The following is a 20,983-nucleotide window of genomic DNA, read 5'->3' on the forward strand; positions in this document are numbered from 1 at the left end:
TTGATCAAATTACCTGGAACCTCAAGTCCAGAAGAAAAGCCCTAGTTTGAGACAAGCCCAGTACAGTCCCTATAAACTCCATCCTCTGGACTGGAGACAGGAGAGACTTTTCTGCATTGATTAGCAGTCCCAGAGCATTGTATGTTGACTGGATCAGGGATACACTGCACTGTACTTTCAGTTTGGATCGGCCCTTAACAAGACAGTCATCCAGGCAGGTATAAACTTGAACTCCCAATCTTGAGGAATGCAGCTACTACTGACATAACTTTTGTAAAGACCCCCCGGAGCGGATGACAGGCTGAATGGTAGCACGGTGATTTGGTAATCATTTTGATTTACCAGAAATCTGAGGTACTTCCTGTGCGTTTGATTGATTGCCACATGGAAATAAGCATCTTTTAAGTTGAGGGTGGTATAAGATCCAAAGAGGGGATAATAGAAGCTCGGATGATCATAGCTTCATGCCTCCAGCTTCCACCCTGGACACATTACACGATCCATTGTCTACAGCCAAGCCCTAAGATACAACCAGATTTGCTCCGATCCCTCAGACAGAGACAAACATCAACGGGATCTCCATAAAACGTTTTTAAAACTACAATACCCACCTGCAGAAGTGAAGAAATGTAAGAAATGAAATTTTTAAGTTAGCCTAAGTGACTCCATTTTGTCTAGCTGTCCGCAAGTAACCTCAGGATTGCAAAAGGCCCCTGTTATCAGCTAAAGCAAAACATCCCTGCAAGATCCAAATAGTTCCAGTTAGCAGGCAAAGAAATGCATCAGCAAAAACATAAAACAAAAACTAGTGCAGGAACCAATCACCTTTACCAAATAGCCTTATCTTCTTCTGCAACCTTGTATGGTTGCCAAGTATGCCTGTGTAAGTTAAGCTACTGCACATGTGTGTTTGCTGTTTATATGCTTGTATAAATATGTAGTAAGGCGTGTTTTCGGGGTCTTTTGTTCACTGGCCACCTTTGGCTATCTGACTGACCTTCTGCAGAATAAAACTTTCGGAGACTGTCTGAATTCCTGTGTGGGTTTCTTATCTATGCAGGGCAACGAACTACTTGGAATCTTTTTCCAACAGAAACAAATTGACAGAGCCAGACGGGTACCCAGAAGTCACCTACTACAGGACAGACCCAACAAAGAAAACAACAGAACACCACTGGCCATTACCTACAGCCCCGCTAAAATCTCTCCAACACATCATTAAGGATCTACAACCTATCCTAGCAGATGATCCCTCACTCGCTCAAGCTGTGGGAGGCAGACCTATCCTTGCTTACAGACAACCTGAAACAAATACTCACCAGCAACCGTACACCATACAACAAGAACACTAACCCAGGAACCTCTCCCTGCAACAAACCCTGTTGCCAGCTCTGCCCACACATCGACTCTAGTGAGTGACACCATCACAGCTCCTAACCACATCAGCCACACCATCAGGAGCTCATTCACCTGTACATCTACTAATGTAATATATGCCATCATGTGCCAGCCCTCTGCCATGTACATTAGCCAGACCGGACTGTCACTACGCAAAAGAATAAATGGACACAAATCAGACATAAAAAATGGTAACATCCATAAACCAGTCAGAGAGCACTTCAATCTCCCAGGACACTCTGTAGCTGACTCGAAAGTTGCCATACTTCTACAAAAAAAACTTCAAAAACAGACTTCAGCGAGAAACTGCAGAGCTGGAACTCCTATGCAAACTTGACACAATCAAACTGGGTCTGAATAGGGACTTGGAATGGTTCTCTCATTACAAGAAGTAATTGTCACTGTTCACACATTCTCACCTTCTAATCAATGGTTGTGAATAGGCCTCATCTACTCTAACTGAATGGACGTTGCTAACACCTACCCTTCCCATTGTTGTTCCTTACCCTTGGATGTATATATATACCCCCTATCTGATTTCTATTTCTTGCATCTGACGAAGTGGGTTGCAGCCCACGAAAGCTTATGGCTGCAGAAATTAAATTTGTTAGTCTTTAAAGTGCTACAGGACTCTTGTTGTTTTATCTATGGCCCCTAATTGATTGTACCTCCTGGAGAAAAAGGGTTCCGAAAGTGGTCCCTGAAGAGGAACAGGGAAGGGTAGAAACAAACTAGAGGGTATATCCCACCTCCTCAGTGCTCAAGACCTACTGGACCCGACTGAAAATCAAGCACTGAGGAAGTGGGACAGAGGGTTGGCAATGGTGGTAATTTGGGTCTGGAGAGATGGAGACTGGTATGGTGACCTCGACAGGCCAATCAAAATGACTGCTTGGTATTTCCCAGATGTCTTGAAGGGCTGTGACAGGGTACCAGCCCCTCCTGCCAGAGGAGGAGCCCTTAGCTTCCTCAGGAGCCAGAAAGGCCTATCCCTGGCATGCATGCTGTGCACACCCTGGCAGGAGGTGGGACTTAAAAGCCCAGGAGAGGCCTCAGAATGGGGCAGAATAATAAAGGAGAGAGACTCACTCCCAGAGCCCGCCAGAAGGGATGCAGCCCTGCTATGCCCAAAGGGACCTCAGGACTGCTGTACTGCTCAGCATTGCTGTTTGTTGAGCCCTGCCACGCCGAAAGGGTCTTCAGGACCACTCCTGCTCAGTCCAGGTGAGTTGTTGGTCCCCACCACACCCGGAAAACTCTCAAACAATGGCATTATAGTCAGCCAGAGGCCAAGCATGACTCTTCGAGGCCTGCACAGGATGGGAGTTGTACCAACCCCACCCCCTTCGTGGGAGCCCTAGACACTGTCTGTCACAAGGGCCCAGAGATGGAGCCGAGGAGCAAGAGGAGGAATTCTGCACCTATAACCCCTGGACTTCTTTTTCTGGACAGATTTTGGCAGAAAGGTGAAGTGGAAAAAAGGGTGTGTCTGCTGAGGTCAACATTGCTTCCTGATTGGAGCACATGTGTATAAAACAAAGGACTTTAAGGTGGCTCTCAAGTCTTTAAGCATATCGTGCTTGCTGTCAGTCTGTTCTGAGAACAGAGAAGGACCTTCAAGGGGCAAGTCCTGAATAATATTCTGGATTTCATAAGAAAGACTGTACCCAAGAGGACCTCCGCGTGGCAACGGCAGATACCATCGTTCTAGATGCTGAGTCTGCTGCATCCAGCCTGTCTTCTAGCAATATTCTCGTGACTAATCTGCCCTCATTGACGAGGGAAGAGAACTCCTGCCTAATGCTGTCAGGAAGCAGTTCTTTCAATTTTTCCATGGTGTCTCATAAATTAAAATTACACTGCCCCAGCAGAGCCTATTGGTTAGCATTTTGAAGTGGCAAACCCTAGTTGACTAAACCTTTCTGCAAAACAAATCCAACCTCTCTGTGTCCTTTGATCTGGGGGTGATCTGATATTCGTGTTGCACTCATTAGCCACTGTCATGACTAACAACCCTGTAGGTGTGTTTAAAGATAGTCCAACCCTTGGGAAGGCACACAGTATTTTCTCTCTGCCCTCTTTGAGGCTATGAAGATGGGGTCTGCTGTATAGCCTTTATAGTTTCTAGTAGTGTCTCATTAATTGGTAAAGCCACCCGGGAGAGACCTGTAGTTGATAAAATGTTAATCTGCCGATGTGAGGACTCCCTGACCTCCTCGAAACGACTCCCCAGGTTTGCAGCCGCTCTCTTTAAATAACTCCTGATAGACTTCAAAATCAGCAGGAGGGGATGAAGTTGCCTCCGAAGGAACTGCTTCATCTGGAGAGGATGAAGAGGAAGCCAAGACTGGAAATGGATGAGTTTCCTCCACAGGCTGTTCCTCTGGTTTTAGGATCTCTTCCTTCTGCTTGGCACAGGGCCCAGTATCAGAGACTGAAAACAGAGCAGCTCTAGACTTCCCCTATCTACATGAGGGCACTGAGTAGGCATGGTGAGGGGAAGATGTGGAATCTGGGGAAAACCCAGTTCCAAAAAGGCCATTGACACAGGGCTGTGACCTGGCCACATTCCTATGGCAACTCCCATTGTGGGGTCGCGATAGTACGCAGGACAGAAGATCTACAGAGGAACCAGCAGGACCTGCATCAGGCTTGTGAGACATAACATTCCCACCATCAGGTCTGACAATGAAGACTCCCCTTCCTCTGACCATGGAGGGGCTGATCCAGTCAGTGCCAGGTATCAGAGCCTGCTGACTTCCCCTTGCACAGTACTGAAGGAGGACTGTCCAGGTAGTAGGCAACTGTGGTATCATAGGTTGTACTGTTGGAGCTGGTGCTGGATAGGGCAACAATGCCAAAGGCTCAGACTGCTGCTCTGATAGAGACACTGGCACCAAGAGGCAGGGCAAATTCCTTGCTACTGTAAACTCCTCTGGGGCAGTTGGCACTGAGATCATATCTTGTTGCGGTGGCAATTAAGTTGATGGTGCCATTTCTAGCAACACGCTCGACAGTACCCATTTCGGTGCCACAGCCAACTGAAGCACTGATTTGGAGGAGGAGTGCTTAGATTTCAATGCACTCAACTCCTTCTCACCCCTCTTACCAGACTTAGAGGGATGGAGATTTTCCCATGGTCGGAACCTTTTAGAAGTCTTATATTGCTTGCGCAGCACCAGTGAGGTAGATTGGTGCCAGGACTCTGATAACACTGGAAGCATGTTTCTCACTGAAGCTGCAAACACGCAGCACCAAGTCAAACCAGGACGCCTCCGATGGTGGCCTGAGTGCTGCCTCCATTGGCAGGACTTTCAGCCTAGCCTCCCATATCTTTCTTCCTTCTAGGTTTGAATTCCCAGCATGGGTCCTTCATGTGTGCTTCATTGAGGCACTTCAGACAAGTACTGTGCAGGTCACTTACCGACATAGGCCTTAAGCCAGAAGCACACAGCTTGAAGCCCACTGACCGATGCCTCAGTGCCAGCAGCAGAGCCCCGTAACAGGGGTAAAAACAAAAAATTCAAAAAGTTTTTTTTTTTTTTTAAACACAACTAAAACGTACTCTTATAACTATACTAACTATTAGACTAAGTATATCATATACAAAGCTGAGAGAAAACGGTTCTGGTAATGATCAGGGATTCCAACAACCATCATGAGCAATAAGAAGGAACTGATGGGGGGTTGCTCTGCCCTTTATACCTGCATGCAGTGGGGCACAGAAGCAGAACATGCTCAAGCCACCCAATGGGTACCGCTAAAGCATGCACTGCACACAAAGACACCAAAAGTGGAATGGACATGTGAAATCACTCAAAGGAGAACTAAAGCGATTCATAAAAAACAAATATTTTTCTGCATGTTCACCTTGTTTATTTGTACAGTGTATTTATCCTTCCTTCATGTTTAGACTTGAACTTCAGCAAGGAGTGAATCAATCCTGCTGGAACACATTTAATTGCTTCAAATGTGAAAAACCTTCTGGGAGCTTTGTTTTACTTATTTGTATTTTTGAACCAACCACAATTTTCTGTTATCCAAAAAATTTCCATACTTAATATCACAGAAGAGAAAATGTATCTGAACAATATAATACACTGGAAGAACTGGACAAAATAGAGAGAATTTTTCCCTAAGGAAGTTCAAAAACAACAAACATGCTATATTTCCCCAGATCCACTGCCAAACCTCTTGGAGTAGTTCCCAAAGCATTAATAATTGTGTAAACTCATAGAGAGCATGCTCTTTTCAATTATTGCCATTTACAGACCCACAAGGCAATGTTATAAATATATGCTGAATTGGGATAGTGATGGGAGAATCTTACAAGTTCTTGCTGTTTTTCTGAAGCACGTTTTTCTTGAATAGGTTTAAAGACTTTACAGAAACCTGAAAATGCATAAAGTACACAAATATACCTAGACGTACCATACCATGCCATTTTAAGAATATATTTTGCAAAACATATGCTGAATTACAGATTTTAAATTGAAGGCCAGAAGAGGGCCAGAGGGAATGATTTCTTTCAGGATGTGGTCCCCATGGAGTATGGGTTGTACTTGTGTTAATGATACCCCATACGGTTCTGACCACACATCTCTCGTTGTCACCTACCAACCCACACTGGAAACCATATCTTTGTGGAGAGAGGAGAAGGGTCAGTGAGGAGCCATGCTTCAGCAGGAACCAGAGGCATTCTGACTAGGCCTCTGTGGGCAGCAGCTCCACCTTCCTTTATACAAGTACAGCAAATATTCCCTTCTATTCTTGGGGAGACATGCTGTCTTCCCTGGAAAGAAGCAGCCTCCCCCCCCCCCCCCACCCAATTTCCTTTAGTAAAAATAGTACACCTACAACAGCTGCAGCCAAGCACTGTGATTCAACTTCTCACTGGTATTTTAATTGGATGCTCTCTGTCTACTGTATGCATTCCTGCAGGGCCAGACACAGCCTAGCCCTCGATGTTTGCAAATCTTTAATGTATCACTTATTGAGTGTGGTGGGTTAGGCTAAGTGAATTGTCCTTTAATTCTTTGCAACCAAAATTAAAATTCAGCAATGAAAATGTATTTGACGGTTCAAACTTCGTACATCATAAAGCCATCACACATTTTGGCCTGAGTAAACATGTTGCTCAGTTGGAAAGGCACAGGGCTGATGTAGCAGAAGTATTGCCCATCAGGATTGATATGGTTTAGGGCATATGTGCTGGGGAAGCTGGCCCAACCCCTGGTCACATAAAGCTTAAATCATGCCACTGCTCTTACTCATTTTTATCAACACTACATTCGCAACAATGTAAAACAAACATATACTTCACTAAGCACACACCATAATATGTCTACTGTATAGATGTAATTTCAATTTCTACACTGTACAAAGTCCCAAAGAAAATATATTTTAGAGAGACAAAAGAGTTAAGTGGCTAAGGATTAAAGAATAATGTAAAGAAAGAGGTATTTATTGCAAATGTGAAAATTAAACAAGACAGGTAAGATCTCAAGGTTACTCAATATTGAGATCATTTTAGAGGTATTTAATTACTACACTACTGATCCAGAAATTTGATCTGTATGGGCAAATCTTTAACGGATCCACCATGTGCACCAGATTGCAGGATTATGGCCTATGTTAATATAAAAATGGGATTTTGGAATACCACATTACCCTTGTCCTGGGAAGCCTGATGTTCTTTACTGAGTTTTTTATGCTGCGATTTTAGGCTATACTTGACTAGCTGATTATGTTAGTCTGGGCAAAATAAGATGTAAAATATTCTGAATTGTCAGGGTAGAAAAGGTAATTTAAAGACAATACAGGAAGCAGTGAATTTGACTTGACACATTTGAAAATTCCTAGCAATTTGGTTATACCGTCTTTGGAATAAAGAATTTTACTGGGATTCCTTATAGAACCAGAGTGCCATTTCTGTAGCGTTAACATAGGGGAATTGTTTCACACAAGTTTATTTTCCATAACACATTTTTCCTTGCAGCTATTTAAAAATAAAATGAAGGCAAGTGGCCTAGTCCAGATTACCTTTCCTTTATTACAATGGGTTTTAAATCTTAAGGAATCTGTGTATTTTCAAAAGCAATCTCTTGAAAGTACTTTTGTAAACTATGGAAAATTAATCTGTAACTCATTTGGTAATTTCCTTTTTTGTGGGTGTGTGCTACTTTGATATGCCATTTTAATTATATGTTCAAATAACTTTCAGGAAGATATTTTCCCCTTCTTCATTATAATTTCTGGCCTTTTTTCCTGTAGCTATCAAAGGAATGCTGTTGGGAAGGGAGGGATTGGGGGGCGCAAAATTTTTGGGACTAACATTTGGCTAGTCTGTTATGACAACCATAGAATACACCATAATAAATCTCCATAGTTCTAATTGTTTGACACAAATAAATATAAACACATGCTAAGGTTTAACCTCTGGTTAGGAACAACATACTTACATAATGTAACACTGCCAATAAATTTAGAGTTGGTAAAACTAACCTCATGCTCTTTTAAAAACCTGGATGATAAGAAGTTGTGAAGTGTGCTGTAAATACAGTAATCACTCTCCAAAAGCTGCCTTGTAAAAATGAATAAAGTTACTTCATTATGTATACTATTCCCTTACAGTCCACTTCACTTATTACAGCAAATACTTCCAACACTGCAAATACTGAGGTTATCTAAGGTGACTGCCATGTTTTTAAAGGTGACATCTGCATACCTCTTCCACTGTAGTACCACTATAATTTTCCTATCAGCTCCCTCTGCTGACAGCAACATGCATAGAAAAATACTGAACTAGGTGCCCTGGACAAGCCTGTGAACCTACCTCAAAAGGGGTATTAAGTCTATATCTTACCTTGTCCCTGTCTGTATAGGTGGTGCTAGCAAAGAGAGTGAAAAAGGCTGTCTTGTGCTCTCTCTCTACAAAGTAAGGACTGGCCAGAATTTTGCCACAAGTGATTGCCATTCAAGCACCATAAATGCAGATGTATACCCTGCAGTCAGAAACTCAATAAACCAAAGCAAATTTTGTGCTGCTCTGGTTTAACGCAACCATAAGGTCATTTTAGTTTATAAAACTAAGTAACCCCAGATTCCTTTCAGCTATAATAAAAGAAAACAACACAGGACGATACATGGAAACTGACAGACAACGTGAGATTATGAGAAAGAGTAGAAGGAGAAAGAATAAGTGTGCTGGTCATCTGATGCCAGGTCTGTATTTATTGGCTAGTTACAGTCAGCTGGGAAAGTAAAAGGATAAGGAAAAGTTGACCTGAATTTCCCTGACTACAGGGTTCTAACTTCTAAGCAGACTGCGTTCCGCTGAACTCTGCAAGCAATGTCTTGGCAGTGTCTGTTAAACAGTGTTTGTGGTGCTCAAGAGAACTGATTTTTATGCACATCTGTGTTGTCCACAGAAAGTCCATCCAGAAAACTAAAACAATAACATGCTTTTTACCAACATTATGGGCCTGCTGCAAAGCCTGTTAACTTCAAATGCATTTGGATCAGGCCCTAACAGAATAGGAGCTAGAGAAATATAGTTTGCAAGGAAATACTATCTTGTGGATTGTGCCTTGAAACTTCGTCTCCTGAGTTTTAACTTGTTTAGTCCTGATCCATTAGGATAGATTTTTCATTTTGCTCAGATTCACTCTGATCTGTTTATTAAGCTATTCTTCAATGCCATGTCGACTTTTGCACTCTGTCACTACCCACAGGAGAATGTTCCTGTTATACACAGCTACGTAAATTATACGCTTTCCTTAATTTAATTAGGGTAGCCCTCCCTCTTGTGAAGCCATTCCTCTTTTCTCATCTATTTATCTGGATTTCTACAGCACCTCCACAGCAAAAGACAAAATTCCCTTAGACCTAGCTGTCTTACACTTTTTTAAAAAAACAAAGCCTGTCAAACCTTAATGCATTATGATATGATCTTTAATCAAATATTATTTGGACAAGATGGACAGTGAATATGGTGAAGAGGTCCAAGAGAAAAGATGTTCTCTTATGTGAAAGATACTGGACTCAGAACCAGAAGAGCCGGGTTCTAGTCCTAGCTCTTGCATAAATGACAAGTGGAACGTCTCAATTCCCGCTCTGTCACAGAGCTTCTATGTGACTTTGGGCAAGACTATTATAATGCATGTGCACACAGGGAAAGAATTAATGTGGCAACCTTATCTCTGGCATTTACTTATTTTTGAGTTCTTTACTCTGCAATCTTAAAGTTCTTTTAATGTCATATTCTGTACGTAATTATTTATGTTTCCAATGTTTTCCTCCAGCCCTGTACTAACTTTCAGAGATGAAACACTTAAAGCAAGTGTTAGTAAGGAAAACTCTCTCAGGAATGGCAAAGAAAAATAAAACATTCACAGACATTTCTCATCATTTTAGTCAGACACGTGCCTGTGGAGGTGGCAGCACATAAGCATCCTGGAAGAGGGAGCTATGTGTGTTCCAGCCGCATGAAGGGCACTTTTGAATAGGACAATCTTTCCATTGGCTCTACAAATCACTGACATCCAAGGGTTTATTGGCTCCCTTCCCTTACAGCTGCAAGAGGCAGATTGTCTTTCCTCCTTGGACCACTGAAAGGAAATCCCATTGCATGAGGCCAGGGATCAGTATGTTTCACCTCCTGGAGAGGAGACTCAAGAACTGGGATTCCACAGCAGCAGTAAGAATTAAAAAGGTTTATACTGAGAATCTATCATAGGTCATCATACTACAAGAAAATGAATTTGTCTGGAGCCTCTCTCAGAAAATAAAACTGACCCTGAGTGGCTCTGGACCTTCACTGAAATGTGTTGTTTGTGACTGAGCTTGAACAACATAGAAGAAAGTTTATATTTGTACTTCCTGGAGACATTTTACAAGACAGAGTGGACCACTCTAATAATGAGACTGAACTCCCCCACACCTCCATTACTTTAGAAATGCTTAAAATCTAATCATCATAATAGTCATTTATGGAAACACATGTAGGTCTAATCAAACAGGGAATGCTCTAACAAAGACATCTTTGTGCATTCCTAGATAAACAATCCGGGAACCAATGTACAGTGAGTCCAACCCAATAAAAATAGTCATCTGAAATGATATCAGCAAGGATCAGAAACTGTTTATGTTTATATATTCGCAAAGGGAGAACCCTTCAAAAGTCAATTAAACATGAACCTGGCATTTCCCCCCTGTAACTTTAATGCAAATGACGAGTGGAACTGTGTTTTTTGCTTTACAACATTAGCAAAGCAAGAATGTGTCCATAGGTTTCCTCGTGTGACTGCAGCATGAAAAGTGAAGCAAGTTTTGCCAGAACTTTACAGTTAAACATACTCATGGCTATCATCCTGTGAAAGTGAGCAGAAAGTCAAATAATGCCATCTGCATAAGGTGGGCACTGGAAAAGCTTCATCCTCCCAAAGCAGATAGTATGTACTTGTAAGCACGGTATAACCTCGGTATGCTAATGCCCTGTGTCTGTGGATGGTAATTTTTTTTTTAAGCAAGACACTTTCAGTAGGAACAACTAGACAGAAAACTACTGAGATGTTTTTATGCAGGGTAAGAGTTGCATCTTCCACTCCTCTCAGCACCCCTTTCATTCATCCACCTAAGATATGTCATACTCCAGGACGTCCTCAAGGACTCTGCTTTGTGGCATAACATTGCTCTAAGCAACTAAATAATAAAAAAAATAAATAGTTACAGCTTCTCCTGTAAACTTTGCTGACAGCAGCAGTCTGCAGATATAAAATGCATCTACAAAGCACAGACTGGACTTATATAGGCATTTCTACAAAGTGGAGGGCAGTACATTCAGCACAGGAACAGTTGTGAAGTGAAGTGCTACTTCAGTTCCACAGTGCTACAAAGTATTTCATGATCTAGAAACATGCTTTCAATTTTACACTACATCTGTTCTTCTTGCAGCAATAAAATACTCACACAATGCCAATGTAACACTGATCAAATTAACAAGAGAAGGGGGAGGGTCTCTTCCAATTTTTCAAGCCTACTTCCAAACTCCAGCAGAGGGGAATATTTAAACAAGTATTCGCATGACCTGGGTTTTTTCATGTGGACTACAGAGTTTTGAAATGCAATTCCTTAATAAACCCTATTTTTCTCTTGAGAGAATAACATACTGACCTGCAGAGGTGAACTGCAATGCTAATAAGGATGGATATAGTTGAAAAGCACAGAACATTTGTTCCAAAACATAACTGAAATGCCCTGCCAACAAATTCGGGTGCACATCAGCCACATTTCCTTGAAGATCTTACTGCTACAAATTTACACAATATTGTCTAAACCATCACAAAAACACTAGAATTAATCCTCTTTGTTGCATGGCAATTCTTACTGGATTCACAAGCTATAGTGGAAATGTTAATGTCTTTGCTTCAGTTAAGTTTAAGAGTTTTAAACAACTCTTCTGTACCTGGATTTTGCCCTGCAGGCTGCCTTTCTCTTACATTTCTCTTTCAGATAGTCTTTAATCCTTCTTTACATAATGAAAGCAAATTTGTATTGCAAAAACACAGACATTTTCCCCCAAAAATACAAAGTTGTTATAGCTACTTGCCTCTTGGCAATTTCTGAGCATTTCCCAGGTTTAGTGCAATATGTCCACAGAAAAGAAGAAAGACCAGTCTTGATATCATGGTTACAAACCCAAACTCGCAAATGAATGATGCTGATGGGTATCACAGAACAAGGTACTGCAGCTGCAGTTTAGTGAACTGTTCTCTCAGTGGCAGAGGCAGCAAATCTTTGACAGCAGCTTAGTTTACACAGTGGGAGGAGAGAGAATGACATCACACCTTCCCACTAGAAAAGCAAGGAAAATTAGCATAAAAATGATATTATCAGACTCCCACTGCAATAGACTTCTGGTTTTTGTTATAGGGTCTATTGGTCTCAGGCTTACAACAAATCAACATGTGATCACTTACACTTCATGCAAAGAAATCACACAGATGTCAAAACTCCATTAAAACTGCCCTGGAAAATCAGACAGGAAGACATACCATTACACTGCTTTGTCCAAAGAAGGTGAACTGCAAATGTAAAATTAAAGTTTTACATTACCCAGAAAATTATTTTACCTCATCAATCTCAAAATTTTTCTGACCCTAAGATCCTTGTCCAACTTACCATGATTTGGGACCAGATTCTGCTGTCACTTGTAATCAGAATAAATATTGACTTAACTGACCAGAATTTGACACATAGTATAAAGTGAAGGATCTCTGTAAGACTAAATGCCACCGTCCATTTGTTTATTTTACTTTGGCCATTTCAAAACATTTTACATTTCTGCCTTTAATACAAGCTGTGAGAATTACCAGGCAAGTTGCAAAGCTGAAGCTAAGAAGAAGCTACGCTCCTGGAAGGTGGTGGGTGTAGCAGTGGGTAGGTAAAGGTCAAATTCTGCTATCATTTATACCAGTGAAATCAGCAATAACTTCATGAAAATCCGTGGATTTATTCCAGGATTAAACAGGTATAATTAAGAACAGAATTTGTCCCTAATAATGACCAAATTGGAGAGAGGGGGCAGAGGTGAGGGATGAGGGGATTTCCAAGGGGGATTTGAAAAATGAGGAAGCTAATGAAAAAGGCCCTAAAGTTCAAAAGAAAGGACATTAAAATTATTAAACTCTCCCAGGAGGCTACTTAAGCATCCTATAAATAACTTCCTGATCTACAAGTTTACTTTAAAGCCTAGTCAATCTGTTTTGTTTTTATCCTGACATGAGGAAATCTTTCCTCAGTCCCATCACTCTACAATTCAGATAGAGTAGTGAGCTAAAAGTTAATATTACAGATGGATCCAAACCAAAATACCTGGATCCAAACATCCTCAGCCATTGCACTTTGGGGAAAATTCAGATCCTAAAAGTTTGAGCATCTCTCATAAGAGGTATTAAAATTGAAAACAGGTTCCTGCACCAGATGAGACGTGGGTGAGATGCAAAAGTAATACAGGTAGGCTTCGCCTGGGCATTTTGCAATCCTCTGTTGATCCACAAAGGGTTGGCACTGATGTCACTCTTAGAGGTAGTTGCTCATCTGATTTCTGGAATAAAGTATGTTAATATTGTTTAAGTCGTTAAAGATGAAAGGCGGGAAATTGTATTGTTTATAGTGGAGAAGTCCTGAGACTCCAATCCAGATCTTCAGTTGTAGTGATTTATAGTAAGGGGATGGGGAAAAAAGCTGGATACACAGAAATATTTTGCTTCTCACTTTTTGTGTGTGTGCAGGTCGGGGGGTGTGTGTGTGTTAAATATATATTTGGGAAAATCCTCTCTGAAACACATTCTAATTTGAACTATTCTTAATAAAGCACAGAAAGCCTGTCAGATGATGGTTTAATAGAGAAGCTACAGAAGATATTACTAAAATTAGATTATGAAACCTGCTCTCTATAATGCTGCAGAAGCAGATGTAGACAGCATCAACTTGCCTTGTAGAAAGTCTGCCCTCTCCTTTCACAATCACATGAATTCTGGCCCGCTATAGCAATTTATTACAAGGAAAACCAATATTAGAAAACCATGTACTTTAGTTATCTAATGAAATGCTTTATCCTCCCTCAGAAGAAATAATCATTCTTGCTCTTCATTTAATCTCCTGCTCCTCACATGATTCTCTGCTGCCAGTTCTCCTTCCCTTACTCCTCAATCCATGCATATGTTTTTCGGTCACATGGTTCCCTTCTCTGCTGTACATGCTGCTCGGCTATCTGGACTTCTGCTTGGCCATACAGTCAAGCTACCCAGATTTCCCTCTGATCATTCCTGCAGCTAGCTGCTCTGGTAATTCCAGGACCCCAAAGCTGGTTCCTGTTTCATTTCCTCCTTGTCTGCTGTAGCAGGTGCTGTAGCAGCCTGACAGAGGCAATTACAGTTTAGTAATTAGGTGTGAATCCAAAGGACTCTAAGTCACTGTAAAGGAGGCTAAGTAGGTGTAATGTACATGTTGAGTGGACCACAAGATAAAAGGTCCACCAACTTAGATTCCCTCTGGATGTACTTCAGCTCCTCGGATGTGGTTCTGTGTTGTCCATACTTCGTAAGATTTTGTGCCTTCCTTTCCTAGAAAGACTTCTTTTCCTGGAAACATTTCTGTCACCGCAGAAAACCTCTGCTTTTCCCTTTCGCACAAATCCTTACGCTAGTTACTGGCCATTGCTTACAGCAGTGATGGGAAGTTAAACATGCAGCTCTATGTTCTGCAGATATTATGTGGCCTATATGGTTATACACTTCAGCAGAAGCAGCATATGGTTCAAATCACAGAAATATAAGAACTGGACTTTGCAACCATTCATATGGAACATTATCCAACCCAAAGTTCCTTAGATTTCCCCTCATCTGCACAAACTTCATGTTATCCACCTGTCAATTCTTACTTCCATATCAGAAGCAAAGAGTTAACCTTGGAAGGTTTAGGTAATAATGGTTTTGCACTGTGATGCCATTAAATAAAGGACTAGAAAGTGCATTACAAAAGTGGGATAAGTATTTCATATGAGGAAAGTCACAGACAGGTCAAAATCATGCAGTAAGTCCACTGAAGATCTCCTAACTCCCACTCCTCCATCCTAAACCTTAGACCATGTTGCCTGAACAATATTTAAGTACTCAAAAGTTCATTTGCTTACCTCAGTAGTGCCTACTTTGGGTGCAGAACCAAGTATCTCTGGTATAGACTCAATTCTCTATCTCATTCTATTTTGACATTTTTCAAACCAGCAAGTGCTGTGCAAATGAGGGCCTTGGGGAGAAATTAAACTTTTTCAAATATATAAACAAAGATTCTTGTTGAGATTTGGGCTTAAATTCAAGATAGTTCTCATATTATCTAAACTAATTAATCCGTTAACCCTGATTATTCCCGCAAACCAAATTCTAGGGGTTGACTCAGCTCTTCATTGTTCTGAGTTAGATAAAGGGAGTAGTTCTGTATGCAGTGTACTGTTTGAGGCAAGAAGGGGGATTGCAAATGGATCCTTAAAAACTGCAATCTCGTCTTCTCTGTGTGAATCTTGTCAATCTCTTGACACTTTCTCTAAGAGTAGGGGTTTTCTTCCCCTTTCTTTGCCCCAATTTTTCCTCCCCTCACTGTTGCTGAGAATGCTGTACAACAGTTGGCTTCCACTGTCCCCACTCCCCAAGATGGTTGCACTTCAGTGGTGCTGTGTCTATTGTTCATTCGGCACATTGGGATCTTTTGGGATAAGATGCACTACATTTTGAATTCCATTAATTATAATCAGCCTTCTCTTGTGAGTGACTCAATTACTGGACTTCTTTCTTGTAAGTCTGTCACGCGATCTTCTGAAAGCTTTCAGGAAAAGAGGGATGCCAAAACATTGACTCAGATGTATTACTTAAAAAAAGAAAAAGAAAAGAAAAACTTAATCTGCTCCTTTTGTGAGTTTTTAATTATTCTCCTCTTCCTTCCTTCCACTTATTTCTAAGTGTATATACATCTGCCCTGTAATAATAAAGATGTAAGGGTCCTTGACGATGTAGTATGATAATTGGCTCTTTGGACACACAGGGTAGGATGTGCCTCCTGTGTCATGCAAACGGTGGACAATGGCAATTCCACTGTCTTGCTCCCAAATTGAGTTCCAGACCCTCAAGGTCAGTGATGGGAGTCAGAGACAGAATGAAACGGAGAAAATGAACTAAAAAGAATGGGGAGGAGTGAAAAATACAGTAAAGATGGAGTATTAGAAGGGAAGTATAATTGGGGAAGGGCCAAAACAGAGAACAGAAGGGAAAAAAGTCCCATTTTTATAGCTGGCATTGGCACCCAAAAACTATCAGCATTTCATTTTTTGCCCTGAAAGCAAAGATAGACTTGCTGGTCTGTAATTTCAAGGGTCAACCCTAGCGCCTTTTTAAAAGGTAAGTAAAACCAATATTATCCTATGATTTTAATGATAGTATGCATGCTTTTGTTAGCTCATTAGCCAGTCTGGTTAGAATTTTCAAAATTGCCTAAATGACTTAGGAGCCTAAGTTCTAGGATGCTGTGCCAAGGAATGGAGACGCTGAAAGTCTTGGGTGCTTTTGAAAATTTTACCCTTTATTCTTAAGTGCCTTGAGAATTCTTGAATGAGTTCCAAAGGGTTCCTCCCCGCCTCACAGGACCCCAGCGCCCGGGCTCCAAACATCTGTCCCACAATTAAACAGCCCCTTAGCCTGAGCCTGGCGAGTCAGCTGGCACAAGCCAGCCCTTAATGTCTAACTGCCATGTAAACAAACCTTCAAGTGTTCTTATCCACTTTATTGTTACCTACCCTCCATAGCAGTCCAGTAAACCTACAAACTCTTTCACAGGGCTTCCTGCTTCTGATATAATTGATTATTTGCTTTTATATCTTTGGCTACTGGCTCTTCAAATTCCTTCTTAGCACTCCTAATTTCCATTTTGCATTTAACCTGCCATAGTTTATGCTCCTTTCTCTTGGCCTCAATGGGCTGGATTTCCATTTTCTGAAGGATGCTGGTTTGGTCTTGTCTTTTAGACATACTGTGTGGTTTGTTTTTTGGCACAGAGATATGCATACCTTTTGTGATTCTGTCATGCCATGCTTAAGTAGTATTCACAGTACACATAGACAACTTTTTGCTGTGGGGCAGATAGCTGGGAGAGTTTCCTATGTACTCCTTGGTCCCTGTGCTCATCATCATCTTATGTTCTGAAATATTAGACATGCTTGCCCCATCTTGGCATACACAGCAATCTGTTATTGCTATAAAGTCATTCATCCGCACCCAGCACTGTATTGACCTCCCGCCGCAGCGAATTCCAGAGGCTGACTACATGCTGAGTGAAACATGATTTCTTTTAGTTCACTCTCAATGCACCAAGAGAATTAGCAGCATGCTCACTTCATTGCCTGGTACAGCTGCACGGATGTGAGTTCAGAGATGATGTCTGAGGTTCCCAAGATACTGCGCATCATATTTCGTTGGAGGGTTCAGTATCTGGAAGCTCCTCCTTCACGGTTGAAACATGGCAGTAACTGGCAAACTGCTTTTCATTCAATTCTTCAGGGTCAAGCCGTTAAGGGATCTTTTCCCCTTGAACCAGTGTAGCACTGTGTACGTCCTGAATATTGTCATTGAAGAGACCAGAGCCTGGGATGAAGACTGTTTCTTCCCTCATATCAACAGCCTGGAGTGTTGGTATTTCAGATAATTAGTTGGAGGAGAGTGACGTGAGTCACTCCCTCTCTCTTCCCCCAATGTCTGCACTCTTTCCAACCCTCCATGGAACTCTTTCCATCAAACTGCTTGTTTATTTCCTGCACATTTGCTTACTGTGTTACTATCCTGTGTGGAGGAATGGGCAGGCATAGGGGAGGAAAGTGTGGATGCTACACAGGGAAGTTTAGTTATGAAGTTTTGAGTTTATTACCACATACCAAGACAGGATACAAAACTTCTGCTTTATGTTTGGTGGCAGGATGCAACACGGCAGGTAACGATGATGGGTTTTTATGCTGCAAAGAAGAAGGAACGCCTGTCTTTAGTTTACAGCAGCAGCAACACAAGCTATGGATAGATAGATCAGTGATGGACCACTAAGGATTGATAACGCTGGTATTTGCCAAGTGGTAGATTTCTGTGTAACTTACTGTAACACACATCATACCATATAACGAACATCAAACCAATTTAGTCAAACCTTCCTTCAATTATATGCATAAAAACTTTTTATTATTCAATGAACGGCTCCCTTTCCTGCCACATCCCAATCACTGGTTTCTACTGCAGTACCAAATAGTTCTTAATCAAAAACTGTTTAAGGCTTAATCCCTCTGATCCATCTAATTCAATATCGCAAATGCCGCTTTCTTATTTTTTTCCCCAACAACGATCTATAATCAAATTTTTTGTGCATTATTTTTGTAACTCTATTGTCACTTGATTTTTGCTTATTATTATTTTCTAATTTTAGAATGACCATATGTCCTGTTTTGGCCAGGACAGTCCCTTTTTAAGCCATGCCCCAGCTCATCCAGACATTTTTTTTGGTAAAAATAGGCATTTGTCAATAAAGTGAGCTGTGCAGGAACGTGGGGGGGAGGCAATGCCAGACTCATGGGGGGGGGGGGAGGTGGGGCTCTAGTGGGGGGCAGGCAGGGCTCAAGCGTGCAGCAACACCGACAACAGGCAGGGCTCGGGTGAACAGCAACACCAGGACCAAGGCCGAAGCTCAGGCGAATACCAGGCCCCAGCTGGGCACACAGGGCTTGGGTGGTGGGGGGCTTAGGCCAGCGCCACACAGTCTCCCATTTTCCCTTTGGGAAATACGGCCACCCTACCTAATTCTCACGAGAAAACCAAGTTTTCCCCAACTAACTTAGCTTTCAGCACTAGCTTGACACTAGAGGATATATTTTAGTCATTGGAGACTCTTCTGTCACCTACAGAATCTTCCAAAAGATTGTGCATAATCAAGATTATATAGCACGGTTAGCCAGATAAAACCTGTTAGCCTTCTTAGAATTGCACCAAGGAAAATTACTAGTGCCATTTACAGCTGTTTAGCTAGCTTTTGGGCATATATTGATATGTGTGCATAAATATATCTCGATACAAAATAACCAAATCCCCCTCCCCGATTTTACATACACATTTGGTTTTCATTTTGTTCTAAGCAGTCTGCAACCCAGAAATTAAATTTTCCACAAAATATCCATTTTGGCCACTCTCAGATTAAAATCAAGTAATGTGTAACATTAAACTTTATGCAAAAACACAAGCCACACTTAGATGTTCAAGGTTACAACAGTGAATAAGAGTTTTTTAGATTTCTTAATACCTGTTGAGTCTCATATGCCCACCTTTATCAATACAGTCTAGCTCTGTCAGGAAAGATTTGGGAGATGAATGGTGAGGGCAAAGAATCTTTGGGTCAGAAGTTTGGTAATGGAATGGAACCACTCACTTCAAGGTCGTCAAGTAGGACTGCAACTCAAGTTGGTAGTGACGAAAGATTGTTACCTGCTGATGACTGTTCAGTGGCCTATGTGGAAAGCACCTGAAGTCTAGTTTCCAAAGGGCAAACATCCACACAACAGAAACCAACACATCTGCCACTAATTGCAATTTTTTTGGTTTTGTTTCAATATACAGTCTCTGGCACAGTCATCAAGGACAGGACTGAAGGAGGAGATAGAGACTGAACTCCTCTCTCCTTCATGGATGTGATCCTTTGTGTCAGAAATGAAGTATGTTGATGGGGCAGCATAAAAAAACTTGCATGACTGCTGGCCTGTGCTGTATGTATTTTCTGGATAAACAGAAAAGCTGAGTCTCCAGAGCTGTCAGTTCTACATCTTTCAATAAAGAAATTTTACTGTAAAATTCAAAGCTGACATATGTTTCATGTGACTCCAGTGAGGCATGTCTTACTGCATGAAATCTAAGTAAATCTGGCACAATCTAGGAATAGCAGGTGCAGAGTTAAACCACAGACATTTTCTCCCCCTCACTCAAAGGTTCTGACATGCAGCCAGGAGCAGCACTGAAAAAGGCTGGAATAAAACTAAAAATAAAACATACTGTTAACATTTATCAAGTGCAATGAGGAGCTCTCACATCAGATGGGGAAAGATAACCAAGTTTTCTTGGTTTTATAAAGGGTGCTTATTCTCTGTGAAGATGTGATTCTTGGCCTAACTAACATCCTTCCATAAATAAAATTATTTCCTTGGCCATGATGCAGAGATATGATGAATGTGTGCAGGGAAAAGAGAGAAATAATTCATGCATGTTCTCCTCCCATTATGAGTCACCTTGGCTGATAAAATATCTTCCACAGACTTTTCCGCTTAACGGGCTGCACTGGGGCAAAACCAAGATCAGTGGGCTTTATGTGTTTCAAAATGCTATAAATAATTTCCAAGCAGGGCCACCAGTCACTACTGTATGTAAAATGTAAGCAGTTGAAACACTATATAAACTGCTGCCTTCACTTAGAATGGGAATGATAAGCTTTTGTCCAAAACCCAAAAGTTACACTATCCCCAAAGTATGTAGCAGATGGCATAAAAAATAATGATTGGAACAGTTCATGTCTTTCAGTTTTCATTACCATCCTCTCTTTACTTGAGGGACACCAGAAATGTATTACACTATACATATGCTTAAAATAACAGTTCATACATAATTTGCCTGAAGCAAAACAGAACAGGGATTACATAAAATCACACAAGTGCAAAAGTAACTTTTTAAAATGAAATAACCCGATACTCCAATCTCCGTACTCAAGCTGGCCTTGTCAAATAGTTTTGCACAAAAGCTACAGAATCTATACACTCAGGGCAAAAGCATGATGTTATCTGCAGAGCAAAGGGATCTTGTTTAGTATTGGACATGCAGTGAATCTAAATCATCTAGTAATTAAATAACGATAAATAATACCTACCTTGTACATTGATAGCACCTTTCATCCAAGGATCTTGAAGTATTTGGTGAGATTTCTTTGAAGGTCCTGGGGACCCAGTATACTGACCCAGTAAAAA

The 20,983-nt window shown here is 41.3% G+C and overlaps 1 protein-coding gene across 1 annotated transcript in view; it reads right to left on the reverse strand.

Annotated features, from left to right (window-relative positions):
* The window catches only part of ABI3BP (ABI family member 3 binding protein), a 252,722-nt gene extending 240,636 nt beyond the window's left edge, over positions 1–12,086 (reverse strand). The window contains exon 1 of the mRNA XM_067546154.1: positions 12,008–12,086. Within this exon, the coding sequence (XP_067402255.1) occupies positions 12,008–12,086 (79 nt within the window). The remainder of the gene's footprint in view (positions 1–12,007) is intronic.
* Between the last annotated feature and the right edge of the window lie 8,897 nt (positions 12,087–20,983).

Source organism: Emydura macquarii, unplaced genomic scaffold (assembly GCF_026122565.2).
Source record: "Emydura macquarii macquarii isolate MOO-44397 ecotype Brisbane River unplaced genomic scaffold, CSIRO-AGI_Emac_v2 contig_1119, whole genome shotgun sequence".
NCBI lineage: Eukaryota > Metazoa > Chordata > Testudines > Chelidae > Emydura > Emydura macquarii.